Source organism: Mus musculus, chromosome 2 (genome assembly GCF_000001635.26).
Source record: "Mus musculus strain C57BL/6J chromosome 2, GRCm38.p6 C57BL/6J".
NCBI classification, from domain to species: Eukaryota; Metazoa; Chordata; class Mammalia; order Rodentia; family Muridae; genus Mus; species Mus musculus.
This window is the reverse complement of record NC_000068.7, coordinates 62,230,883-62,247,179: the sequence shown is the minus strand read 5'-3', so window position 1 is coordinate 62,247,179 and position 16,297 is coordinate 62,230,883. Positions and strand designations below refer to the sequence as shown.

Here is a 16,297-nt window from a genome sequence, read left to right as displayed (position 1 = left end):
ATTCCATCTAGAATACTTTGTTCAACAGCTATCAATCTTTGCTATTAAAATCTTTATCTCAGAAAAGCTGCAAAAACAGAATTAACTGCTTTAAATTAAAATTAGGTTGGATCAAGGATTGCATAGTATATAAAGAGTTTAATTTATATATAAAAAAACCCTGTGACCATTATCTATGATTTTTAAAGTACATTAAGCCAAACATATAATTGATATCTATTACCTTAATAAAAGCTGTACAGAATCTGATTTCAAGATCAGCAAGTTTATCTTTTCCTTTTAATATACTAACTTATACTCATGTAACTGTGGTCAATAATCATTTTGCATTAATTATATTATATTTTTCTCAAATGAGATATGGATTTTGAAAAGATGGTAGACTTTGTAATACATAATCACTTTCATATTGTTAGATTAAATTATACCTGGAATAGTCTTATTCTTTATCCTTACATTAGATCACAGTTTATAAAGAATCTCATTTAGCAATTTCTCCACTTTTTATTAAAACAAAAAATTACATTTAAGAGCAACAAATTTTATCTTGCACAAATGTATTGCTACTTAATAGATTACTTGAGGGTCTAGTTTATAATGTATTTTTAAGAAAATATTTTAATGGATTCAAACTCTTGCAGTGAAAATAGAGAGATCCTGGAAGTTTCTAGTGCTTTGTAGAGAACCTTGAAAGAGTCAAGATACATTTTGGGAGCTCTGGATTTATACCATATTTCTAGGCTCTGTGGGCTCCACTGTTATGCCAAGAAGGGAAAGATGCCTGATTCTAGCAATTTGGAACTTAAAATGCTGGTGAAAATAGTTCATCTCTAGGCAACAAGATGAGAGAGAAGACCTCAGTGGAGCTGGAGCTGTCTGCCCAAGACACACACTTAACGCTGAAAGAAAAGGACATGGAACTTTAAAGATAAAGTTCAAATCTTAAGATAAAGTTCAAATCTTAAGGCTATTGATGAAAGCCTGGCAATTAATAGAAGGTAGGCAAATGGTGTCCACCACTGGGATCTACCGCAGGTGGCATTTTTAAGTTCCACAGGATTCTTTTTTTTTTTTTTTTTTTTTGTCTAAATGAGACAACTAAGGTTTCTTACTCCTAATATGCTCCAAGCACAGCAGAAAGATGTGAAAATACATAAGATGGTAGGGGATAATTATGGAACTCTTCTTTAGGACCATCTGAAATAAAAGAGTCTCTGTTGACATACAATAGTCATTTTTACCATGTTAAAAAAAAACATAGTGTTTTAAAAAACAAATAATATTTTGAAGCTCCTAATTTTTGACGGAATAATTGAGCTATAATCTGATGTAATAGATTATGTTAGTTCCTTACTTAATTTAATAAACTGATGCGCCTCATCACTATATAGAGGAAAGTTGTGTAGACTGAAGGTTGATAGAACTTAGGATTGAGTTACATAAAATGAAAAAGAGCTTTTTGATATCTCAATTTTTGACTGAGTTTTATGATCCATATGACGAGATTTAAAATATCAAAATGGACACAGTAATGTAGAGATTAGCTAAAGTTTAATAAACCCAACACCAAACTAAAACATTAGGTTAAAAACATCTTAACTTGCATACCTTCAAAATCTGGCAGTAAGAATTGTTTCCAAGGTGATGGACCACAGCAACTCTTTACAAACTCTAATTCTCTGTTCTACCAGGTTATAAAACTATAAATGTTTCTTGTTTTGTTTCATTACTCTAAAACTAAGCACCTAGACTATTTTAAATTTTACAGTCCCTTCAAAAAACTCTATGTCAAGCCCAATTGAAGGTATTGAAGATCCGTGGAGAGCAGCACATTAAATCTGGTCTGGAATTTGTCTTGACACTACCATTCCCAACCTTAAATACAGTCATTTTTTTTTTTCTTGAGTAGCTACTTTATACTCAGTTCTCTAACAGGCCCTAATACCATTAAGTCTTTACAACAGAACAATAAATATTTATTATACTTGTTTTCGGCAATGATAATGCTGCAGTTTAGAGAGATCCTCCAGAAACAGTAACAGATAAGTGTTAGACACTTAGCATTCAAGTTTGTATGCTCTTTCTCAAAAGATATGTTTTTTCCAATGAACAATGCTATGGAGAAAATACAGAGGGATGCAGATGGCTGGCCCAAGCTTCTTCACTAAATGGCCCAGAGAATGAAAATGCAACAATGAAGGAAAGAATTCAAAGATAGAAATTTTATTTTTCACATTTATGTAGTTCTAATTGTTTGGCGCCTAGGGATGATACCACTGTCTTTAATTGGCAATCTTTATTTCTCTTTAATGATGATCAATTAATTTTGAAGGCCATGAAGATAGGTCAACAAAAACATCAAAATGAAATGAAAATATAGAATTCAATGTATAAGAGTTTTTTAGTTTAAAGTTAATTTATTTAAATAATGATTACATAATTTAAAAATCACAATTCTTAAAAAATGTCAAATATTCCTTTGTTATAAGATAGTTAATTTTTTGTGTCATCACTTTTAAGATATTGTTTTGAATTAAGAACAGCAGAAATTAAATTTATGGCAGTGTGTGACAGATTTATTATAACTTGCAGATGAATGATGATGTAATGCTTTAAAAATATAACTCTTAGAGTGGCAGATGGAACACATTTAAAAGGGTTTAATATTTGAATTACATGCCTTCAGACAGTGAAATGAGTTTTGGACTACTGTAGAAGTCGAGCCCGAGTACCCTCACCTCTCTCTCCTGCTGGTGTGGAGGTCCTTTGTCAAGCCTTTGTTTCATCCCACATGGACTAGTATGCCCCTTTTGTTGGCCTCCCAGTCCCTGCACGCATAATTAACAGACTTAAGCTTGTACATCATGCTCCCAGAGACTCTTCCAGGCACATAGCTAGGTCTAGCTCAGGGATATAGTATCCCTGGGAAGCTAAAACAGGGCTAGGAAGCAGATTACCATTAATCCTTTCAGACCTTTTATTTAGATTACTTCCTCGGACTGAAGACCATTCCCACTTCTTCCCACTATTGCTAGTGCTGAGGGCATTATCAAAATAGTACTTCCTTATCAGCCACTCGGATAAAATTGTTCAACATCCTTATTTTTACCGATATTGAAACCTCTCTATTCAACGGTTATGATGCCACAGCTACTATAGGGCATATAAAATGTCGGATATATATTAACCAAAATCCCATCATTTTTGCTAACTCATTATTTTCTTAGTGTAAATTCAAACAAATTATTTAATTTAGACCATATACAACTAGAAGTAGCTTTCACCATAGTAAGCCTTTTATATGTTTTTATTCAAAGTTCTGCTCTTTTACCTCCTGGGGTTTCCTTTACTGACTCCTCAAATGTAATAACGGTAGAGATTGATATCTTATGACTTGTTTTTCTACAAATAATGGGAAGATTACTTTGAGGGAGAAAATCTAGCACATATTTTTAGACAACAGATTAAGCTTCTTGCGACGTTCACTTGTTCTTTCTACTGCAAGGGTTACTCCAAGTGGCTGAATTCAAAAGATGATTCTTAAATTTTACACATCTGTTTTCTCAAATGGGCGAAGCCCTGCCTGTAGACTGAATTCTGACACTTTTCTATAACAATTTCGAGCTTCAGTAAAAAAAACAAATAAAGACATGCAAATGTGTCAATAGGTAGCAGTTTCTACTAGTGATTTAGCAGCCTACTTAAATGGAAGAGAGGAGAGCTTACCTTGCTGAAGTCTACAGTGCTGTTTTCCCTGCTGACATCATTTTTATTCTCAGCACAGGCTGGAGCAGACTGAGGAGAAACAACCTGACCTGCTAAAAGAGATTGTTATTGCAGAATACAGACAATTACTTATACTGGGTGAGATATGAACTTCAATTTAACCAAACTAAGTAGAATTTTAAACAAGCTTTTATGATGTAAGCATGAACATTCAATTAAGTGGAACTATATCAATATAAAGTTTATCAGTTACAGATAGAAATGGGAGAAATCAACCAAGAACATTTAAGCCAATTATCAATTTAAAACACTAAATGGTTAATCTCTTTGAAGAAAAGATGCCTACAAATTTTAACTAAATTTAACCATAACCTAGGGTTCATTGACTTCTAAATATCAATCAAAACTAATAGTATATATTTTAAAGAGACATAACTTTGAAGTTCTGACTGGAGAATTTTTGACAATATAAAAAAGGACGAATATTAGTAAGTTCTCAGAATTTTTTCTGTTCTATTACATTTAAAAATCCAAATCACTATGTTCTTTAGCAATAAAATTTAGAAATAGAGCTTATTAGAAACATATGTGATTTTGTGTCTATAACTGTTCAGTTACATAAGCTCTGGTATTCATCTCTTATGCAAAAAAAGGTCACTAGACTAGAGTTGCGCTGGTTTTCCATGATTTTTATTGAAAATATAATTAAGATGTAGGTTTCTGTCTTGTATTAAAGGTGAGGTTACTTAGCAGGATCAAAGAGCTGGGGGTGTGACAATGACCATAGGACATGAAGTTCACCATTTACAATGCAACAGCCTTTGCAGCATAGACCATCTGAAATATGCCACAGTTAGCAATAAATTATAATTAACCCAGTGTGCCCTCAGCCTACTCCCTGCCCATCTTTTTACTTTCCCTGTGGAATAGGTAATGCAATTAAACATGGAAGCCGTGACAATGTGTACAACTTAACTCAGTGGCTTCAGAAAGCCTTTTACTTTCATGGATCTCAAACATGAGAACTCCTCCCTGTGCCTACCTTTTCTCTCTACATGCTAACATCTCAGTTTTATTCAGAATTCACTTTATTCTCGTCCCCTTCGATTACTGCCAATTCAGAAATTCTCTAACTCCCTTAAATGGTTACAGAAGTTTTTCTCCTTTTTTTTTCTGATCAACAAAGATGATTAAAACCAAAATTATTTATTGTACATACTCATATAACTTCACTGCTTAGCCTAGTAAGGCTCACAGTCAGAGAACATCTGTTAATAGATAACATTTTCTGGATTAAAATCCCTTTGTTACAAAGGAATAGATTTAATATACTTCTAGAATTTAAATATTTTTCTGCTTCCATCAAAACCAAAAAAAATAATATATTTTGTGAAGGTAAAGATCCAATGACTTTTTAAAGTGAGTTAACCTCAAATCATGGACACAGATTCTCATATTTGAATACATAATTCAAGGCAATGAACACCTTTCAAGGGAAGTCAGACAAACTTTACATTCTCCCATCTCTACCTGCAATGCACAGCTACAACTGAATTGTTCATCAGCAGCCATTCAATTTACTGTTCTCAAAATAATAACTGTTATTTTTAAAAAGCCTTTACATAATGCATTTGTGCTACTAACAGATGTCTTCAATCACCAGTTTCACAACATTTCTCCATAATTGCATGAGTTGGAACATTAGATATATTTAAGCCTAAATTTATTAGATATTCTGTAAAATTAAGTGGTAAGACCCATGTTATGGAAAAATTAAATAAACATATATGTTTTCTTATAATAATTTATGCCATGTAGCCAGTAACTACATGAAATATCATTTACATAATGCTGTAAGAAAACACATGCAAAAAGAGTCAACCCAACACAAAACCAACTTTGATGAGATTGAATCAGACAGTGAATATGCTAGAATATATAATTTAAAAAATCTGGTTTTTCTTTCATTCATATATATATATAGAGAGATAGATATGGAACAATATTTCATAAACTATATTCAGGTTATTAACTATAGCTAAACATTGGCACTTGTATTTCATTTGGTAAATATTTATGATCACTAATATGTTGCTATTTGTGATAATTGTAATAAATATATTTGGACATTTACTCTTCTATGCTATTCCTATTTTAAGAATTAAAAGTGTAAAATATTACCTTATATTATAATATGATAATCAGAAAGTGAATTAGATACTATGATCTTTGAATCTTTTAAGTGATATTAATAATGGCCTAGTTCTGAATATCAAGTAAGAAGCACACTAGATGACAGTAAGAGATATGTATTTCTAGAGTACAGACAAATCCAGAGAACTTGTACTATAGGACAGAGAGGAAAGAATGTATTCTATAGTACAACCATCCTTTGTATAGGTATAGAGACCACAACTGTTTGTATCTTCTATACTTTAGAATAATACATGAATATACTTGTCACATCTAAAGTCATTCAAAGTTTAAATAGCATTTAAAATCTGAATTTAGAATCATTTAATGTGTTACTTCTAAAACTACACATTAAATTATTAAAATAAAATAATATAAATAAGGAGTTTTGACAAGTTTTTGGGCACTTAAAATCTATAGGTATAATTTAAGAATTAAGTTTAAAAGAATAATTTATTTTATTTAGGGAAAATTACAATACTTTAAATAAAGCTTATATATTTTGTTATAGACACAAAGCTATAATGCATGCATCGTAATAGTCCATAGATTCCTTAGGCCACAGAATAGCTGTTATAATTTGTTGCCTATTATAACTTGTTGCTTAAAAACTTACTTAATTCAAGTATCATCACTTGAAAGAAGTTGATGGGCTTAGATTCCAAAGGGCACTTCATGAACTCAAAGACCATCACATAAGACACATGGACAAATATAGGGAAGGAAATTTCTAGAACAATTGCTGACTTCTGTGATAAAAAAATGTCATTCAAAAAATGACAACTTTTAGGTGCACTGACTATTTTCTAATATATTAGAAAAAAAACTGCAGGCTATTTCCCTCTCCAGGGGAAAAGTAGTCAAAAGGTAGAAATAACTCCTTAAATCCTTAAAAGTGTTGCAAGTATACTATTAGTTTATGATAACTTTTCTAATTACTTTAGCATGATGCTTGCAAACAAGTATTTTTGTCTGTTCCTTTCTAATTCCTACACCATGAGCACTAATAATTGCTCAGATAAAATTCATGTAATTAAATGGCATTGTAAACTTAGATTACCTTAACTATTATAAAGTGCAAATCTTCAGGCATCATGAAACTTATACAAAGCATGATAGAAGTCTATAACTATTTATATGTAAATATTTGAAAAATCTAACACTATCCTTTCTATTCAACATTAAAGGTTACTTTATACTATTACTTTATCTGTTAATTATATGGTTCTTTATTTTAATGAAATATTAACTTGCTTTATTACATATGAATTAAAGCATAGAGTATATAGCATGTATACTAGCACCTGTTTGATTTTCTTTGAATTATATTTGAGTCTTCACATATAGCTCTTTCCTCTATGCATATTGTATGAATGAGTGATATAAAACAGTGGTTTTACATTTTTTTATCCAGTCTAAATCAAATCATTAGATAATTTATGTCCTACATATATCATTATTGCTACTGGTTAATTCAGTATAAATTGTATGTAGTAGAAGGAAACTGGGATGAAGACATGGAGGTACAGTACTATTATCCTAGAGTCCAAGCCGGATTACACTACCTCAGAACCTTCAACGCATTTAGAGTACCCAAAGGGTAGGAGATGAGGGAGGTACAGAGATGAGATGAGCCTGTTAGAGACAGACACAAGACAGAGCAAAATGAAGAAATATAGAGATGAATGACAAAGTTACATATATGTGCAACAATACATTTTTATGGAAATAGAGAACATGGAGAAAGAGATAAATTTTTAGGAAATTATGATTAGGTGAGCTACAGTTCAAAACCAGAAAAAGTATTCATGCCATTAATTGTTGAAATTGGTATGCCTGGAAATAGTCTCAAATAAGAAAGTAAAACTTTAAACATGTTATCTTAGAAATATGTTTGTTCTTAAAATGTAGTCAATTTCCATAGCTCAGTGATAATACAGCCTCTAACAGATACATCAACTCTGTTAATAAGTAACATAATTTTAATTTTCTTTTAACAGTAGAAATGTTTACATTCTTCATATATAGGAATCTCTTACTATGCTTTCTCTCAAGCAACATTAAGAAGTACTTTTCTAGCTTTCTCCTTCAAAGTTGATCATTATGAGGAGTAAATACTACATGTTATATTATTTACAATAACACAGTGCTTTTAAAAGGAAATGAATATCTAAACACATAAAGGCATCCTGCATCTTGGAATAAATATACAGCATTATAAGAAAAGTAATTTTAAGGCAGTAAAGCAAGTTTAAAAACCACAAAGAAACATCATTAACAATACATCTGTGTCTACTGCTGGAAGGGCTCAACCTACCCAGGTCAGAATATTCAACGCACATACCATCCTTCTAAATTTAAGTGTTCTGCACTTAAGACTCTGAACAGTAAATTAGAAGAAGTTAGCAGAAGCTTTGTAACTTTCAGGTTCTAAAACAAAACAGCAACTGGAAATTATTCTAATTAGGAGGGAGAAAAAGCGTGAAGCAGGGGAAGAGTTAGATATTAGCAGTAATGGATTCGGGGATGAAAGTACCCTATACTACAGAAGCCATGAATCCCAAGAATTATCAAAAACATGTAATCAGGATATTAACAACATTTTACAACAGAATTGCAATACAAATGTCTCCATGCGTAAGGGAATGCGCGACAGAAATGATAAATAGAAGCATTAATGTATTTTGGTTTCTTGATCATCTAACACAAGTCACACTTGTGTTTGAAATGTGTTTCTAGATTCAAGACATGACTTGAATAGTCTTGATATTTTTCATTTCAGTATACTTTTCAGGGTTCTAATGTCAAAGTAAATACTATTTTCTATTATTTTCTTGCCATTGTTTTGCCAAATGTAACTGTCACTTTCTATTGAAACATCAGAATCAGTCATTTAATTCTCACAGTTTTGATGCTTAATGAAAAGTGAAAGTTAAACACAGCATGGTGGCATTAAAAATGCACGGTGAATCCATAGCATCTTGCATCTTAACCCTGAGGATAATGTGCAGAATACCAAAAATATTGACATATATATGTAACATATAGATATATACATCAGAGTATTTGTAGGTGAGATTGAAAAATATCATTAATCACTAAGGAAAAGTAACAGAGAGAAAACGTGGACGGGGAAAAGAAAGGGAAAGAAAATACACTTTTTTTTTTTTTAATGTAACATAAAACAAAGAAGACCTGCATCTGAAATGCAGTATCTAGATGTTTAATCCTTGAGAGAACAACCAAGATAACACCCAAAAGTATTCAATTAAGGAAACAGAAAGTTTATTCTAAATGTTTCTTAGACTTCCTTATGTAAATATCACTTCATTTTTGAGGACATTTCATATTTTGATCCTAAAACAAAACCACATTAAACAAGGGTAGATAACTCATTTCTACATCTTTGCTCCTTTTAAAGAAAACCTTCTATTAATTTTAATGTTATAGTGTTAAAAAGGGAAAGGCCCATTTTTTTTTTTTTTTTTTTTTTTTTTTAGTAAAATGGTTTGCTCAAGGGTGTTTTTAAAATAAAAAGGATATTGGATATTACATTTAGGCTTTTGGATGGTAAGATTCCATTGCATCCCCTTTTACTATTGCACCATAAAAATTAAGTCTCTAATCCATGTTTTAAAACAGAGTGCCAATTCTACATTTATGCTTTGAGTTCCAATTTCTTTGTTTATCTCAAGTTTGTCAGTTTATAGAGTCCATAAGTAGATTGAGAACCTTAGTAGTAGAGGTCTTTCACACTTGTGGGTAGGAGACTTACTTCTAAATTGTTGAAGTCTATACATATTTCCAGACTTCTCAGAACACATAATTATGTAAAGTGTGTGAGGAAGCAAAACAGAGTCATGAGGAGGTGTTAGAAGCCTAGGCTTAGAAACTACCGCTGACAGGATGCTGCACAACAATACTTAATTGGATATATGAATCTTATTATAAGTGCTTCCAAGTTTCTATTACCCTAACACATGCCCTGGAAAGATTTGTATGTGTTCATATAAAGGTTGACTGTACAGATGGCAACAGAATTACTCAGATTCTAGTTTTTGGGAAAACGAAGCTGTTTCACAGATAAAAACAAAAGTCCTCTCTGTAAATGCTGTCTCTATGCGCATCTGCATGTAGACTTGTGCTTCACAGCTGTAAGTCTGTCCTCTCTCCTTAAATGTAATGGAAGTTTCAAACATCGGCAGTGAGTATAGGTCTGCACATGACAACACAAGGTCAAGTCAGTAAATTCCACACCTTCTTCCCTTTCCCTAAAATGTATCTAAAATTTCAAATACAAACATTATTCTCAGTGAAGATTGAAGTAACAAATATAGAAATTGTATCACACATGATGATTAGTTGTTTTAATAAACATATTTGGTCTATATGTTATTGTCTGATTTCCAAAAATGTAATGAAATGAAGACTGTTTATTTGTCCAAAAATTTTTCAAAATTCTTGGAAAATTATAACATGGGGTATTTTAATAAGATTTTAAGAGAGTCAAGCAAACTTAAATCTCCCATAAAAGTTATTAAATATCTAGATTGGGTTTCTTAACCTTGGCCAACAAATAAGTAGTAGCACTATAAAAGCATCAATAACTTCTACTGGATGTTTTTTCTGTTCTCTAGTCATCTAGGCAGCTGCCAGAACTTACCATTTGTCTACCCAGGGGTTTTTCTCTAATAATTTAATAAAATTGTCTTCAAGTTTCCCTTTAAAGAGTAAACCACTACACTTATATCTCAAATTATAAAATCTTCAATTTCACATTAATGTGTATATGTTTAAGTCAAATTATAATTTTGAATATGAATTAATTTAAATATAGTATTTGTCTTAATGTTATTTCTGTATCTGCAAAATAGAATCTACTAATATAAGTTGGTTATATGCCATGGCATGCATGTGACACTTTCAACGAACTTTGCATATATATCTATAGACATGCTTCTACGTGATACCAATGCTTTATAGTCAGTCAAGGACAGCATCTATGTTTCATTTCTGTATCTTTAATTTTTAGAAATTAAAACTAAAAATTTCAGCTGCTTTTGTTGGCTTTATAGTGTGTAATAAATAGAAGACAATACATTCTCGTACAGACATACTATCAGAATAGAAACACGAAGCAGCAACAGACAAGGTTAGAGAATACCCAAAGGCAACAGCCTGGGGACCCGAGGAATGAGCCTTCCAGTGTAAGAAAAGGGAGGACTCTGTCTACCCAGTCACGGGACTTTCAATGAAAGGTTCACTCCTTTCCTAGTACCTAGATAAAAAACAAATTTTCAAATGCTACTTCTCAATTAGAAATATATCATTCAATACTATTCAACATTAAATCCTAAGACTTAATATACTTAGTGACCTTAAGATACTCTGAAACAAATTGAATGATTCATTGGTGTATTTCTTTTGTTTGTGAACATTTGACTCAGTAGTATGAAAACATCCTCAAAATACAAGTCTAAAGAAAACATATCCTCATAGTTGTAAAGTACGTCTGAAACTTTTGAAAAGGGAAGAAAATCACAGAAATATTCTGTTCTGTCAATTTATGTTACTGTGGTCAATTTCTGTAAGTCAGGTTTTCTAATAAATCATTTGAAAATATTTTCACCTTTTATTTGATATTTTAAATAAATATCTTATTGCTATGCTGATTGTGAACATTCTATATACTTGAGGTTGACCTTGAACTTTCTGCAGTTCTACCTAAATTCCTGGATTATGAGCATGACTGCATCACAATGGCCCATTTACTCAGTGCTGCAGATAAAATGTGGATTACTGAATACTAGACAAACATTCTACTTACCAAACTACATGGCAGTCATAATTTTTATCTTTTAGAACTGAAGAACATTTATACCTGATACAAGAATAACATATCCATATGATCTTTATGGTAAATTCATTTTCCTTTATGAAGCTATGATAACAAATTTTGAAGCAATTTCTTAGTGTAAATGATAATTAAATTCATTCAAGGAGAAAACTAATAAGCAGGGTTATGAGAAAATAATATTGCTCAAGTATGCTGTTGTGTGAAGATTGTGATGAGGCTCCCTGCACACTGAGATGCTGCCACGTAAAGAGCACTGTGCTCAGGGCAGAAAGGAGACTTCAGATAGGCAGGGCCATGTTAGCTGCCACGTTAGCTGCTGCATCGTTTTATTTTCAATAATGAAATCTGTTGACCACGACCAAGATGGGAAAACCTTTCTCTACAAAAAAAGATGATTTAATCAGAAGGCCACCACAACATAAACCATTTCATTATTCTTCTCAACTATGAGAAAGATGAGGCTTAGAGTTTTAGGTCAAGATAGAAGATGTGTTCCATTTAGGTTTGCTGTTTGGATCTGTAAGTTAGAATTGAAAATCAATTATTTTACTCTTTTTATGAGCCTTTCTAGAAACAAGTTCTTTAATAAGATGTCTACAATTTGATGATAAAGTAAGGCAAATATATAGTGTATTTTTGTGTGTGTATATATATATATATATATATATATATATACACATATACATATATGTATACATATATATGCACACAAAAGGAAATGATTCTATTAAAACAATATTAATTTCAATAAACAATTTTCAAAGAAAATATTTTAAGTATTTGGAAAGAATTTAATACTTCATGGTCTTATAGTAGAAACAAAAGAGCACTTACCATTTTTATCCATGGAATTTGGTTCTGATTGTTTCTTGCCAATATCAGCAAAAGATCGGACAATAGGAATCCTGTTAGCCAGTTTTTTCTGATTCTGGTGATGATGCTGCTTCATCAATGCTTCGTGGACCCTGTGGCGAACATCTTCATTCAGCTGGCCTGAGCTGACCTGCTGGTCAAGGACCATATCTGAAGACAGAAAGAAGATAAGGAGCACAGCTTTTCTGTTTAAAATGGACACCCTGAATATTAGTCATATTAAAGTAGAAAGAAATTCTTTTGACAATCTCAATGTAAGATGATTCAAACAAGTCTATCTTTTATAGGATTGCTACAGGGAAACATGAATTTTCATTGTAAGTCACTTAATTTTAACAATAACCTCTCATTTTTCTAAGCATACTCAATATATTAAACAAAAAGTTATGTTATTCATCAAACAGAATCATATGATTGTAACAGAAAAGGTTATGTTATAGTCCGTATCTCTGTCTCTGTATCTCTGTCTCTCTCTCTGTCTCTGTCTCTCTCTCTCCTCTCTCTGTCTCTGTCTCTCTCTCTCTCTCACACACACACATACACACACCATTTCTTTTACATAGAGTATAGGTATTTTTTTTAATTTATGAAATCTTCTTACACTCAAAGTTTATAACAGTATCAACTAGTTACATAGTTCGGTTTACATCTTTAAGAAACAGAAAATGCAAATCACCCTAACTAAACTGAGTCCCTCTTTGCAAACAGGTGAACTTCAAACTTACACTACAAATTTCTCAGTCACCCAAGAACACAAATTAAAGATATGCACTAGCCAAACACTTGACATCTTGCACATATTTTAATGTAGTTTTTCTATGACTTTCTAGTGAAGAATAATTTTCTTGATTCTTCTAAGTGGGGTTAGGAGCTATCCAGCAGTTTTGTTCCAAGCATTTATAGAGTAAATAAGCATTTTATTTGTTACAAACTTATCTCTTTCTCTAACAGAACCCATAGAATGTGTTTGATGACAAGGAACTATAGCTTTAAAATGCATAAGGAAAGATTTCAGAAGACTGATCTGAGTACATTGGTATTGTCATATGTATCGAGTGTGCCAATGAAATAAATAACAGGAAAGGGCCTTTGAAATTCCTTAATGATGTAGTATCACTTCACTGAGCCTCAGTATTAATACTCTGCTTTCAGAATATCAAATATTAACTCTAATTGGTTTTGGGGAGTACAAATTATATAAAGCAGATCCCAGTGAGTTGTCTCCTGCCAACGCATTCACTACACTGCAGGCATCAACATTAGCAAACGTTCCTCTTAGAAACTCAGTTTCCTGTTTGTACAAAATGGAAATAGACAATGGAGAATAACTTGGATCCCTCTACAACATTCTAGCTGTGTGACCTTGCAAAGCTGAGTAAGTACAGTTATTATCACTTGAAGGATGGGAATAACAATGTATGCACTGAGATAGCACTGCAGCTAGAATAATAATCTAAGGCCCTTAAAGCACTGATTAGCAAATTGAGGTCAACCAGTAAGTAATTTCCCAGTACACGGTTTTCTTTGCAATTTCCATTAAATAGGGTATAGTTCCCTGTGAAGGCTTCAGTATTCTCAGTTTATAATAGTATCAACTAGATATTAAGATGAGTTTGTCAATAACAGAAAGTACAAGCTACCTCAGTTACACTGACTCATCTGACTGACTGGCAGAAGAGGAAACTCAAAATGAGGCTGTTCTAGTTCCATCTCTGTGTGATGCTGTATGCATCCTCTTGAGGATGTGCATTTGGGCTCAGTCTCGTTTCCGTTATGGGTGTAAGGTGGCTGCCAGCTGTAACAAGGAAATATCCTTGTTCTTATCCAGTAGGAAATAGATTAGCTTTTGTCCCTTGCTTTTATAAAAGGTTCATTTTTCACCTGGCATAGAAAATTCTACTCTTGACTGACACGAACCAATCACTGTCAGTAGAGATGGGATTCCTACAGCTTTTTTGGACAGGACAAGAATTGAATTAATTAGCCTCAATTTTTCTGCCATGAGCCAGATAACAAACGATTTCTGTCACAACTCCCCAATTCTGCCTTTGAACTACATTAAAACTTCCCAACGATGAAATTTAGTTTGGTACAATTTTTACATTATAAAAGCTTTTTCTGTTTTCATTTTCAGTCATGTGAAATGTCCCAAGTCACAGCTCAAAAGGCCTACAAGACTAGGCAGTGGGCCATACTTAAAACAAGGAATATAATTTGCTTTGTCACTTTCTGTTCACAATGGGAAAGAGTTAAAAATGAATATTTGGGAGTTGGCAATGATACATGTGAAGTACTTAGAAATCATCCAATGCGATAAAAAGTCTCATTCAATTCCAAAAAGTGCACGGCATTAAATGATGAAATGTAAATTCATGTTTCAGTTCTTTGCAGATCAGTATTTATGACATCTCTGAATTAAAACAAAATAAAGGAACTGAAGAACTGTCATCCTATTATATTACTTTGAAAACTTGCTGTGACCAAAAATGTATATAAAATACATATTCATATACAATAGAAATTATAAGTTATTAAAACACTAATATAACACAATTTCAAGGCAGATCCAGAAATAGAATATTAAGACTTCCCTGTTCACTATGCTAAACAGAACCAAAGCTGATCATATAAAAACTATATATGTTATAATATTATTACTAAAATTCCACTGAGCCACAATTACAGGAGCACTATAAAGCCCCTTAACATCCACCTTTATAGTTATATACAGATAAGATATTTATTTCAGGCAGACACAGGAGAAAGTACTTGGGTTTTAAAAAGTACTCATGTGTTCAGTAACCCCACAAACCCAGTCCATACATCCAAGGCATGACTACATTACAGACTGTATTAGTGAACGAGAAAGGTTAATCTTCTTGCTTAAAAATAAAGCATACTGGCATGAGGCTTAAGCACAAAGGCAGGAACATGATTTAGCATCACCCACATTGTTCTCTTCACCACAATAATACTTATCAGTATTAACTAGAAATGTAGGAAGGGATAATGAGCCATGATGGCTTTAGGCCCAAAGTTGAGCCCTCACATCTCAGCAGGCAATGGTGCCTAACACCATGAGCTTGCCAAAGCCCTATGCCAAGATCTTGTTAAGAAAAGAAGCAAGAAGGAAAAAGATAGAGCACATTGTTCTGACTTCAAGCACTCTACAAAATCTATCAGTGCTGTGTAAAACGGCTTCAGGACAGAGGAGTCATTTTTTTTCATCATAATTAGGTAATTGCTTTAGTATAATCAACTCATCATGATCACAAAGTATTCCAAAAAGCCATACTTATTGCAAAAACTATAAAAATATATGCCTTCTTCAAATTTCCCATATAAATGCTCTGAAAACTCATGGCCTTAACCTTCAAAGAGATGCAGGAGTCGGGAATATGAAGTGATAGATTCTTCTTGGCTGCCAAAATTAACAGTATAAAAGCCGAACACTTAACTTTGTATACTAAGGGTTGTCATAATATTAACCTGGTCTTATGGATTTATTTTGCTTTTAACAGGGTCTCAGGATGCATCTCTGGCTGGCCTGGAACTTACTGTGTAGGCCAGGTTGGCCTCAAACTCAAGAGACCTGACCGCCGATGCTAGAATTAGAGGTGCGTGCTGTGCCGTCGCATGAACCTGATG

At 32.5% G+C, this 16,297-nt stretch overlaps 1 protein-coding gene across 16 annotated transcripts in view; it reads right to left on the bottom strand.

Moving 5' to 3' along the window:
• Slc4a10 (solute carrier family 4, sodium bicarbonate cotransporter-like, member 10) overlaps positions 1–16,297 on the bottom strand; it is a 280,272-nt gene that overhangs the window by 79,564 nt on the left and 184,411 nt on the right. For 6 of the 16 annotated variants that reach the window (XM_030252258.1, NM_033552.3, NM_001242379.1 and 3 more), the window contains exons 6-7: positions 12,611–12,799; positions 3,727–3,818 (exon numbers count right to left, since the gene is read on the bottom strand). Coding sequence is in view for 15 of the 16 variants with exons in the window: in NM_033552.3 (NP_291030.2) it covers positions 3,727–3,818; positions 12,611–12,799 (281 nt within the window). In the remaining variant the exon portion in view is untranslated. Of the gene's footprint in view, positions 1–2,738; positions 2,829–3,726; positions 3,819–12,610; positions 12,800–16,297 lie in introns of all 16 variants that reach the window. The other 10 variants (NM_001242380.1, NM_001242378.1, NM_001362675.1 and 7 more) reach the window with 3 other exon arrangements.